At 40.4% G+C, this 11,925-nt stretch overlaps 2 protein-coding genes across 4 annotated transcripts in view; both read right to left on the minus strand.

Moving 5' to 3' along the window:
- The window catches only part of LOC117143311 (zinc finger protein rotund), a 36,872-nt gene extending 34,026 nt beyond the window's left edge, over window positions 1–2,846 (minus strand). Inside the window, exons 1-2 of one of the 3 annotated variants that reach the window (XM_033307947.1) lie at window positions 2,481–2,846; window positions 1,144–1,772 (exon numbers count right to left, since the gene is read on the minus strand). In XM_033307947.1, the coding sequence (XP_033163838.1) occupies window positions 1,144–1,614 (471 nt within the window). In that variant the 5' untranslated portion in view covers window positions 1,615–1,772; window positions 2,481–2,846. Of the gene's footprint in view, window positions 1–1,143; window positions 1,773–2,284 lie in introns of all 3 variants that reach the window. The other 2 variants (XM_033307946.1, XM_033307948.1) reach the window with 2 other exon arrangements.
- A 6,522-nt stretch (window positions 2,847–9,368) lies between these two features.
- Window positions 9,369–10,891, minus strand: LOC117143763 (endoplasmic reticulum resident protein 44). Its single transcript, XM_033308581.1, has 2 exons — window positions 10,289–10,891; window positions 9,369–10,165 (listed from the first exon to the last, which is right to left on the minus strand). The coding sequence occupies exons 1-2, from the start codon at window positions 10,849–10,851 to the stop codon at window positions 9,496–9,498; spliced, it is 1,233 nt and encodes a 410-aa protein (XP_033164472.1). The 5' UTR covers window positions 10,852–10,891; the 3' UTR covers window positions 9,369–9,495.
- Between the last annotated feature and the right edge of the window lie 1,034 nt (window positions 10,892–11,925).

Consider the following 11,925-nt stretch of genomic DNA (forward strand, 5'->3'; position numbering starts at 1 on the left):
TTTCTCGCCTACCACTTGTGTGTGTCGGTTTTTTGCCCTGCCTGGCTTTTAAGTGTTATTGGATGATTTTATGGAAATTGATTTGGAGCACGCCCACTTTCGGTGGTGAGAGTCGAGCCAAACAAGTGCAGCAGCTGCTCCAATGGGGATGCTAACCAGTAATTTGACATAATAACATTATCCATACACTGCTCTAAAATTGGGTAGGAAACGGCAGTTGGATGGCTAAAGCATGGCAACCAACAGTGAGGTTTTTAAACTCATAAGAGCTTTGATGTTTTCTACTAAGGAACATTTTTTCTTTTAACTATTTTTTCAATAAATATCGCCTAAAGTCTCTATCTATTATATAAAATAAAACTTTTATCAAATGGCTAGCAATATCTTAAAAGTGGATACAAAATTAATATAACAAAATTGGGCAAAACTTAAAAAATATTATAATTCGATATTTAAGTCAGTGAATGAAGTTAGATTTGGGTAGGTAAATTTCTCTATTTTCAGGAGTAATACCTTACACAATTTTTGCACTCAGAAGAGCATACTACTATTTAAAAAACGATTTATTATTTAATCGAAGATGTATCATTAGGATTATTATTATCTATCTGTGTTTTCGCTGATGTAAACGGTTTGAGATCTCGAAAGCTATAGGAGCTATTAATTTGGCAAGAAGATTTTACCGATGCCCAAGAATGCAAACTCTTAATCTCATAAATGATTATTGAAGATCGGTCGATTATTTAAAAGAGTTGAAATTATAATTCCCATTAAGCATAACATGACTAACATCAATAGCAGTATAACAATTCTCTTGTGAATGGTTTAGAAAAAGTTTCGGCCAAGAGTTGGTTCTTTCAAACCAATTATGCAAGAAGGTAACCTTTGTATCCTTGGAAAACGCATAGTAAATAATGTGCTTTTCATTTGATGTTTTTACATTTCTTGATGTAATGTAAAGAAACAGAATGAAATGAAGAAACAGAATGAATGAAGAAAATGTATATTAACATGATAAATATCCTGCGATAAAAAAACGTAAATGTTTTCATTTTTTCAGCTAGATAAAAGTTTCCGTTGCATTCAAATAAAGTACATTATTTAAATGAAATAAAAATAATGTAAACTTTTCAGTGCGCTTACTCGAAACGTGTGTTCCACGGGGCAGTCTAGTCCCAGCGCGTAATCCTCGACGACGGTTCCAAGTGAAGAGGGCTCGCCGAAGACCTGCTCGATCTTGATGGGCGGACTGGGCAGCAGGGGCGTGGCACTGGATCCTCCGACGGCGACGGCAGCAGCCGCTGCAGCGGCGGCGGCGGCGGCTGCAAAGGAGCTCTCGACAATTACTGGCGAGCCCTGACCGCCGGTGTGGCAGACGGGAATCGAGACTGGAACTGAAACTGGAACTGGACCGTTGCAGGGCGTTGGCGGGGCCGTGCATGGAGTGGGCGTGGCCGGGCCCTGGACATGGCCATCGTGGTAGGGCGTCACAACGAACGAGGGGTACGAGCGGAACTGGTGGTAGTCACTGTGGCCGTGCGAACTGTTGTGCGGATTCGAGTGAGGATGGTGCGCCAACTGAGGTCCCTTGTACCAGGTACCATGCATAATCATTTAAGCACCTTCGATTGGCGGTTGTGCGGGGCGTTATTCTAATTAGTTCCACTTGGGGGTTCGCTCGCAATTTCTATTTCACGTTTCAATTAATTAACGCGCTATTTAGTTTAGTTTATTGTTTTATTCACTTTTTGGGGAATAGAGTCGCCTCTAGACTAGTAGGGAAAGAATCATGTGGTTAGAAAGCAACTACTTTAGTCTATCCTCAAATCTGGACTGTATGGAAATGAAAGCGGTGGTTACCTATGTAAATAATATTTAACCACAATCGTGATGTGAGTAATGAGTTGCAATCGATTTGAAATCACAAATATTTCCAAAAATTCAAAATTAAGGTATGTTTACGGTATAAAAGCAACATTTATGTTATCAATTTGTAAAAAAAAAAACGGTTTATTTCCATTTTAAATAAATTATGTAAATAATTATCAACGAACTATATTTTACTCTATGGACACTATTTTAATTAATAATTTATATACTTTTTGGGTCAGTCTAACATGTTTTTCTCTAACTTTGTAACAAGTATCTAAAAACTTAATTCTGCAAGATGGCCTTATTGTCCGCATATAAAATATTGTATTAGGCTAGTCTTTACATTTTCCATAGACAATGAGTTACTCTTGTTGCTGCTGGGATTTATAGAATGAATTCGTTACTTTCTAACCATTCGACATTTACTCCTCACAATTATCGCGGTTGGTAAGTGGATATTCCTCAATATTCGTTCACTTGCATTCACTCAGCTGATCAGCGGATCACAATAACTATTCAGGGGCGCACTGAAACACGTTTATTACGGCCTCGAACGCATTGACACTTGACCAATTTCGACCCTTCCGAGGGCCTGGCTTGTTTTTTACCGACTCAGACGACGACGACGTGTGGTGATAACAATTTGCGAGTTCACTCCGCTCGATTTTTAATTGTGATACCGCGAGCTGGGGGAGCAGCTGCACTTGCGGAATGGCGAAAATGCATTGCACTTTGCGACAGAATTCTTCGCGGATTGGGAGACGCGGGCAAAAAAGACTGCAGACTGCAGACTGCGGACTGCAGAACGGAGAACGGAGAGTGCAGACTGCGGAGTGCACTTGGCTGGAACGCGCGCGAAAGTGGCCAACTGGTGGACAGTGGCCGAGTGGCCGGCCGTTTGGGCCAGGTTTAGTTTGGCTTAGCCTGGCTTGGACTTTGCCTCTGGCTTTGGCTCAGCAGAAGCGGCAGCAGCGAGCAGCGCAAAAAGTAGCTGCCAGCTCGCAAGAATTCCGAACTCGAATGCTGAGTGCGGCCACGAAAAAAACATTCAAATGCCTCGCACTCGCCGCCAAATCGCAGCATAGCTGCCCTCTCTGTCGCTCCACTCGCCCGCTCTCTCTCTCGCACTCGTGGCTGGCACGGCTTTGGGGCAGACGGCGACGCCTGCGCAACAGCTTTTTACTCCTTTTGCTCCAAAAGCAGCGGCAAAAAGTGGTTCGCTCGCTCTCTCCCTCTCTCACGCAGCCTCTCTCCCTCTCTCTTCGGGGCGATGGAAAAAATTGTTTGTGGTTTTTCCTGCAGCTCGCTTTTTGCTGCCGGGTCTCTTGAGCAACTTTGATTTGATTTCGGGCTTTTTGCCTGAGTGGCTTTTCTTTTCTCTTGACTTTGAGCATGAATGAGCATATTGTTGTTGCATGCTGCACGTTGCACGCTGCTCGTTGCGCGGCGAACGGTTAATGCGGCACCCCGTTTTTATAGCTCAATCTTTATGGAAAACACGGGGGCGTTTAGGTGACGAGCAATGATGGTTCAAGTCCGCCACCGAAGATGGGATCGTTTATCAACAGTGTTATCAGGAAAATGGTTTCCATTTTATTGCTTAATCCTGGAACATTATTTTATTGATTGTACCACCAATCACAAAAGCACCTTGATTTACTTAAGTTTCTAGTTTTTTCTTTTTTATATTTATATTTTCTAATTTAATAAATACAATACTTGGTTCTTTTTTTAGGCCTTTTATTTGTATTAATTAATTTTTGAATTGTATTTCGTATAAGTTATAATATTATATATGTAGGTGTAAAGTATTAAACCGTAGTACCCAAACTTTCTTTATAAGCCATTTCTTGCTTCTTAATAATTGTGACTATTTACATCTTGGTTTTGCCATAATGTTGACCCTAGCACACCGTTTCTAGTTAGTATTTACATTTTCACACCCAAAATGAAGATAAGAGCATACATTAATTGCTTTCGTTCCGATCCCAAATGCATAATTTTGCGCAAAAGACAAAAAATCGCATCCGCAGACCATTAGCCCATTGACCAACTTCGATGGCGAACCACGCGTAGTAATGAGTTTTTAATACATGTAATATTCAAATTAAAAATCCGCAAAAACTACCAAAGTCAGTGGCAAAAACGAAACACGCTTTTTTGCGGCTAATAATCGCACATATTCATTTCAAGCGAAGCGATGATTCGGCGGCACTGAAAAAATTCCACTCATACGCAGTGTTGGCCAAGCTCAAGAGCAAGCCGGGAAAAAGCGGCGATGCGCTCTTAAAAAAAAAACCATAAAATCGGGCAAAAAAGAGAGAGTGCGAGCGTGAAAGAGAGGGTGTGAGTGTGAGAGCAGGTCGGCACGAGGGCGAAGGCGGTGGAATTTTTATTGGAGCACTTGGTTTATTTCTTTTTTTTCACTGCTCGCCCCTTGACTGGCATCTTTTTGCTTGTGCTTGCCGTTTTATATTTTTTTGTTAATTTTTCTTCAATCTTTTTTTTTACTCCTGACAAGGCATTTTTTATGGGCACGGACATGTGTCGCCAGCGGGTGGGAAAATGGCAGCGCATTTCGGCTGTGACAACTGCAACTGCCATTCCTCGGGGAAAAAGGTCAAAATAAATGAAATTAAAATGCAAGTGCTGCGCGTTTATTTAGTTAATCAATGCAATTGGCACATCCACCTGGGGACTTCGAGTCGATTGCACCAGTAGCAGAATGCCAGATATGTATGATCGCAATGGCAACGATGTAGCTGGCTTTTCCTCACTCAAATCACTGGGAAATGGCTGCGTTTAACCCTTGTGGTTTTTCCGACCGACTGGGAACCTAATGTCCCGCAGTTTCCCTTTCGGTTTATCAGATAATTTGATTATTTCACCTGCTAATATGGCTCGCCTGCCGCAATTACATATTTTTTATGGTCTTCCATTTGTCGGTTGCCATTTTATGCGCTTTCCGTGCCGCTTTTCATTTAGTTGAGTGCAACACAAATTTCCTTATCGCATTTCGACTGTCGCCGCTCTTGTTTGCACTGTCATCAATGCCACTTTGTATTTGCAGACGACCAGCCATTCTGACCGATGGGATCCAGATAGCTTTTAGCACCGGACTTGGAAAATTAACAAAAAAGACAAATAAAAAGTTTATGTTTTTGGCTGTTTTTTTAAGAAACGAAAAAAAAAACACCGATTATTTGTGTATAATATATATTAAATCTGTAAATCCGAAATATTTATTCAAATTAAAATCAAGGCACGATATTTTTATTCTAGGGATTTGACAAATTTTTCAATAAAGTTTGTTTAGTTATTTCAAAATAATTTTTAGAGAGCGTTATTACACACGAAAGTGGGATAAATGGGTAAATTCATGTAGTTCCAAGTAGTAACTTAACTCATGATAGAAAAAGCCAAACATCTTTTTAATAACAAAACCAAGCCAAAATGGAATGTAAAATAATAGATCACGCTTTTTAAATACCTTCAGCCACCAACGATGATACAGTATATAAATAAGGCCGACATAACGACATATTATACAAAACATATATAAATAATACAAAATGGCATTTAAATTATTACGTATTTATATCCGTTACTTGAAGAGTGAACGGGAATAGTAGTATATAACAGGTATAAGTTTATATATGTATATATATATATATATATTCTATAAGTATATATATTCTTGATCAGGTTCACTACCGGAGTGGCTCGGTCCATGTCCTTCCGTTCGTCCGTCTGTCCATCCGTGTGAACGTCGAGATCTGGTGAACTATTGGCTTGGAAGTTGAGATTGGGCAGGCAGATTCTACATTGTGCAAGAACGTTGCAACGTTAGAACGTTGATCCACCAAATCCTTCTGGTTTTTTTAAATTGTAATACATGCCAATACATGTTTTATTAATTGCCATAATTGACAAAATTATTTGCCGCCCACAAACCGCCCGAGCCAAACTTTTGTAAAATATGATATTGATTTAATTAGTATTCTTCCTCTCAACCTTTATCGAGATTTCGAAAGAAGCTAGAAAAGTTTCCCTCATACTTCATAATAATTTCATTTCGAGCAGCTCGATTAAACGTTCAAGCTTGTTTCAAATGAATGTACTAAAAAACTGTTACATTTAGTGAAGAGCAATTTGTAAATACTTGTTTATTTAAAAACATTATTTATTGAAAGCATTTCTTATTAATATGATTCCGAGGTATCCAAACGTAGAAGCAAAATTTCTCATATTTTGATGTCTTTTCAAGTTTATTTATTGTCTTATCCAAGAAGCACCCACTTCGTTTCAAAACCTCAAATTTGTTTCCGTATGGTTGAGGTAAATATACTAGAGTTTTCTTTTCCATACTTTTATGTTTGGGATAACTTCTTTGGATAACACAGTTGCACGATCTGGAAACAGAGCCGCAGTGTCGAACCGCAATGCAAAGTCCGCAGTCAGTTGCATGATGGCGCACATTTATCGCCGCAAACCGCAGCGGAACAGATAACTGATGTGGCTGCAGATGCTGCAGTGCGGCGCCACAGACTCCAGAAGCCTCCGAGCGAAATGTCAAAATGCCAGCCAGAAAGCCAGAACCCGAGATGAGATAGTGGCAGAAGCAGCAGCAGTGGCAGCAGCAGTGGCACCACAAACAGGGCCCAGATAGCCGTCATGCTTGGTCATGGACGCCAAATGGTTGACAGACTCTCCCGACAGCTGCAATGGCGCAGGGGCAGGGTTTGCATGTGGCTTATGGCTGAGGGCTTCTGAACGGGGATCAGGGCTCCCGACCAAGTTGCATCGGGGGTCCGGAGAGGCTCCGCCTGTTTTTCAACCGCTTTTTGCCGATTGGCCAGAACGGGTTGGCCGAGTGCCGCAGAGCGAGACAACAGGGCGCATGAGCTATGTTCGCATGGAGAGCGAGCGAGTGGCCACCAACTGAATGGTGGCTCGAGTGAGACGGAGTCACTTGGCCGCCGAGTGGAAGTGGGATAGAACAGGGCTTAAGAGCAGGCTTAAAGCCAGTCATTGTTAGTGTCTCTCTTTTGGCCTCGCTTTCTCTCTCTGGGCCAATTCTGCAACACGTGTTGGCGTGTTGGTCTGCGTGCAAAATAACCGAGTTTTTTAGCCGCTCATCCGACGCGTATTTTGTTAATTTAATTAAACAAAAACGTTTTGTTTGTGTTTTTTCTTCATTTGTTGCTGCGCAAATGGTTTTTGCCCCGTCGCCGAGCACAAAATGAAATTGGAATCGCGCTCGTGCACAACTTTGAATATGTTGAGCTCTCTCAAATGGCCGCTGCCACCGATATTTCTGCTTTTGCTGTCGATTTTTGCCGTCTTTTGCGACATTTGCGCTTTTTGCGGCATCTTGTGTTCCTCCGATTGCTGTACATGTTGTATCTGCCGTTTAATGACTTGCGCCGTTAAGTTTTAATTGAAATATCACACATTTGACCACTGCAAATTGCTATTGTAATTGTCAGCTCGGTCTCACTGAGCTTTGGGAATTTATCGTATTTTCGAGTAGAAACATGCGGGAATTTCAAGCACATAATACACAAATAAATCACTTAAATATTTGCGTTTGTTTTCGAACACAAGACGTGCTGAAAATAGGACATTGGTATATTTAATATTTTAAGCCATCTTTCAAAATTGAAAAGGGAAGAATAAGGAGTATTTAAGTCAGCATCTATTCGATAACCTTTACTAAAAAATATGGTTAAATGTATAAAATGCTTCCTAGTCGCTCTCAATCAGAATCTGCTTGTTAAATCATTAATATATTGATCTTATGGTACCCAAGATCTTCAATATCATACGGACGGACATTGGTAAAAGGACTCGATTAGTGGACCTGGACCTAGAATAAGGTCGGAAATACTTTTTTGCTACCCGTAACATGCATCTTAGCAAACGTACTATAATCTTTTTCTCATAAACATAAATGAGTACTAAGTACCAGGTCATTCCTTCATTCTAATAACGGAAAAAAGATCTAAATAACATTTTTTCAAAAACTAGGTTAATTCCCAAAAAAAAAATCAGGCAACAAGTAATTTGTAAACGGAAGTTTTTCCAGCTTTAATTCGAAACTCGCATGTTTGTCGGCCAACAGTGTAACTGAGAAAGTTGGAAAACTTCCGCACGTGACTTCCGCGACTATTGTCGATCGGACTGATGATCCCAGTGGCAATTGAAGGGGCTCATGTCCAACTTGGCTGTCAGCCAGAAGAGTTAACGATTGCAGCGGTAATTGGAGCCAAGTCAAACCGTCGAGGCGTAGGCGATTAAAAGGCGATTATTTCAATTTTAGCCCGAGAAATAATGATGCCAGCAGACGATGGATGGATGGAAGATGCTGCCCAGGTAGGTCTTGTGCTCGAAGAAAAAGCAGTAACCTGTCAACGAATTCGGCGTAGCTGTTATGTTAATGCGCCAAAACCGTTGACTTTTATTGGCAGTTATTTATGGCGGACACTTCGCGCGGACTCTTGGCGGACACCATTTTGGGACCTGGCCATTTTGGTGGCCAGCACTGCCCGACTATGGAAAATTCTATAATTGTGCAGGTGACAACGCGAGTGGCACGCGCTGCTGACGCTGATTAGAGGCAGTTGCACCTGCAGCTGCACTCGCCGCTGTGGCAGATACTTCATCTCGAGTCACGCTCGATTTTGCGCTGGCATATGACCATAAAGATATTATTAATTATGACAATATTGGAGTAGAAGTGTAAGCACAGAGCCACGGCCCTGAAAAGGAAAGCCGCGATACTCCCTCGAGAATTTAACATTGTGATGCGATCAGATGTTAGAATGCAAGTCGTGGTAAGCTGACAGCGAAAATGCAAATTATGCATTTTAACTTTTAATAATAAATCAATTGGAAAAGATTCATTAATGCCGTAAAATTTTTAAAAGTTAAAGCAATATATCGGTTCGGAAAAAGTGTGATAAGAATTTATAAATATTTGTTGTTTCTTAAAAAATTCCTTTAATTCCTGAGTGTACGATTAAAATTATTGTGATATTTTAAGTTTCAAAGAAATAGAAAATTGTGCTGTTTCCACTTCACTGTACTTAGATTGCAGAGAGAAAAACAATTTTATTGTATTGGTATTTTGCACCTGTGAGATTTGCTTGTGAGATGCTTGACTAATGAGTTTATTAGTGTTTATATGGTCTGGTGTAGAGCAGTCGGCAAGGCATATTCAAATGAAATTGACGTTCCTGTTCTGGATCGAGGCGATCTTCCAGGAAATATCGATATCGAGGCACGTGTCATCTCCTGACTATCTGATGAGATGCCCATATATGATGAGTGTGCGATTTGTCACAGAGTCCAAAATGGGGCATTCAATGCTGGTCTAGTCGGCGATGGGCTTGTGAAAATATTTCACTTCATAGTCGGAGAACGCTTTGTATTCGATGGTGGACTACCATTTTATTGGCTCAAGGTAAAACCACAACTGAAATTAAATAAATTTTATTTGAGAGTCAAAATAAATTATTATTTTTTATTTGTTTAATCTTACATTTAAAAACATCTGACTTAAACTGATAATAAACGATTACACCTAAGCATGACCGAAGATTATGGTAGAGAAGGATATTATTATAGCTCGTCTCTTGTGCGGTTGACCAAAGTGTAACGGTGCTTGGATGGCTTAAGGTCCTTAAACTTGGACTCGTGTACGACTGGCTGGTCTTCAGCTGGATCGATTATGGACTCCGAATCTTCCTTAGCCTGCAGGTCCACGTGGTAATTATAATGCAGTGCACCGCTGAACAGGTCATCTATGAACTTTTTGAGGGATCCTGGATCGTAAATGTCCTGGTAGCGTGGAAATAGGTACATGTGCATGAAGGAATCGATTGCGATCACTGGCAAATCACTCAAGGACTTGCCCAAATGGAAAAGTGGGTGCTTAAAAGCTTCCCCTTCGGCAGTCAGGAAAATAACCCTCGTCTCATTTTCCATCTGGCTTTGAATTGCGTTTTTGAACTCCTGGATGGGACTTAGATCGTCTTTGTCGTAAAACAGCAATACAAATGGTAATCCTTCCTCCGATAGCTCTTCTGCATTATCGAAGGTGATCTCTCTCACCAGAGGCACACACGTCTTGTCGATCCAAAAGGTTAGTTCTTTAAAGCTGGTCATGTTGCCCAAGTACTCACTGTACTGGTTTTTGTGATTCGGAATCGAGGGATCGCCGCGGAAGATCAACGCATTCTTTCCTGGCGGTCGGAGGTCCTTAGTCAAGTCACCAAAGCCTACAAGGAACCTGTAATTTTTAAAATATTATAATTAAAAATATATATAACAGAAGCTAAGTTTACAGAACTCCACAAATTGCTTTACAAATATCAATTTACTATGTGTTGTTCACTGGATACAATAAACTCACCTACAATCGTTACGCAAAAGGCTCGCTACCCTGCGATAGTTATCATACTCAGCATGATCCTTGGAGGTAAAATAACCAATGACTATTCCATAGCCAACATCCACGTTTTTAAGCTCATCAATGCTATGGAACTCGTTGATTGGGTCTGATAGCTCCTTTTCCACAAACTGGAGGAAGGCCTCCACCGATCTCTGGCCACGGTATTCCTGATTGCCAACCAATCCATTCCTAATGATCTTTATCGTTGGGTACTTAAGTATGTCAAACTGATCGGTCAATATATCTTCAGTGTCGCAGTTTATTTTTCCCAGGATCACACGGCCGTTTTCAGGGAATTTCTGTAGAACCTTCGCCGCCGCCTCCTCAAAAATGGGCTGCAAAATCTGGCTAAAACGGCACCAATCCGTGTAAAAACTGAGCAGAACCAATTCATTAGAATCGATTATTCCTTGCAAGTTTTCGTGGGTCACCGCCACCACCGAAGAGTTTCCCGCGACGAGAGAAAGTAGGGATACTAGGATCGCCAGCAAATAAAGGACATCCAAACTGCCGAACACTTTCATCTTCAACTACTTACTTTTGGTGAACTTTTTTTGAATGAGTCTGATTTCGACATGAAAAGATCTTAAGTAATATGCATAAAAATTGAATTTTTCGCACCTTAATTGCAAACTTATGTATTTGTACAATACAATACAAGAACGAGCGCCTCGACTACTAGATACCCGTTTCGAGCTAGTAGAGGTGTACGGCAAATATTTGGTTTTATATCGATAGAAAATGAGTGGGGAAAAAATAAGCTAAGCTATAAAAAAAATTGATTCGATACGTTAAAATTGGAAGGCATAAAACTGCTTCATTGATTTGCTGCGGAAACTCATGCGTTAAAGAACAAACTTCGAAGAAAAATAAACTATTCAGTGAGTAGTGTTTTAAGATCACCGTCCTCCTCCTAAATATTAAACTGATTTTTTTATCACACCAAAGTAAATCAAGTACATATAACATGTATGTCAGCACTTTTGTAATAATTGGGATATTTGGTGTTGCAAGCGCAATTCTGATACCTCCGTTCTGTAAGATTGCTAACCATTTTTCATTTCGATACCAACTAAATTAATAAAATTATAGGTGACCTGCTGGTAGTAGATGCTCCTTTAAGTAAGCATTGCTTGATAAATGGATGCATTTAATTTTTTTTATAAAATTTCAGAGTGCTACAATGCCACTGATTGTGATTGTAAGTAGAACAACCTATTAAAAGAATCAGCGTTAATATAAAGAACACTAATCTGAACAAATTTTTAAGCTTATAGGGAGTGCCTGCGTCAGAAATAAAAATATTAGTAAGTACTTATTTATAAATCGATGAGCATGGCTATGATGTTTAGAAGACATCCCAAATAAAATCCGTTGTCAGCTACACATATATATATAGTATATATAGTACATATATAGTATGGATAAGGAGCTGGGAGACTTGGATGCTAATGACGTATAATGGTCATGGGACGATGTCTGCAGCTTAAGACGAGTTTTCAGCAGACAATTTGGCAAGCTGTCAACGCCACTCACAGTTTAAGGGGGCGTGGCAGTTTGGGGATTTTAAGAGGGTGGGAGAATCGACAACTCGCAGC

The sequence above is a fragment of the Drosophila mauritiana genome, chromosome 3R (assembly GCF_004382145.1).
Source record: "Drosophila mauritiana strain mau12 chromosome 3R, ASM438214v1, whole genome shotgun sequence".
In the NCBI taxonomy this organism is placed as follows: domain Eukaryota; kingdom Metazoa; phylum Arthropoda; class Insecta; order Diptera; family Drosophilidae; genus Drosophila; species Drosophila mauritiana.

What these genes read in the sequence shown, in the direction of transcription:
- LOC117143763 (XM_033308581.1), bottom strand. Translation starts at nt 10,851, where the DNA reads ATGAAAGTGTTCGGCAGTTTGGATGTCCTTTATTTGCTGGCGATCCTA. An exon ending in CTTTTGCGTAACGATTGTAG is followed by an intron (nt 10,166 to 10,288) that starts GTGAGTTTATTG and finishes TAAAAATTACAG; the next exon opens with GTTCCTTGTAGGCTTTGGTG.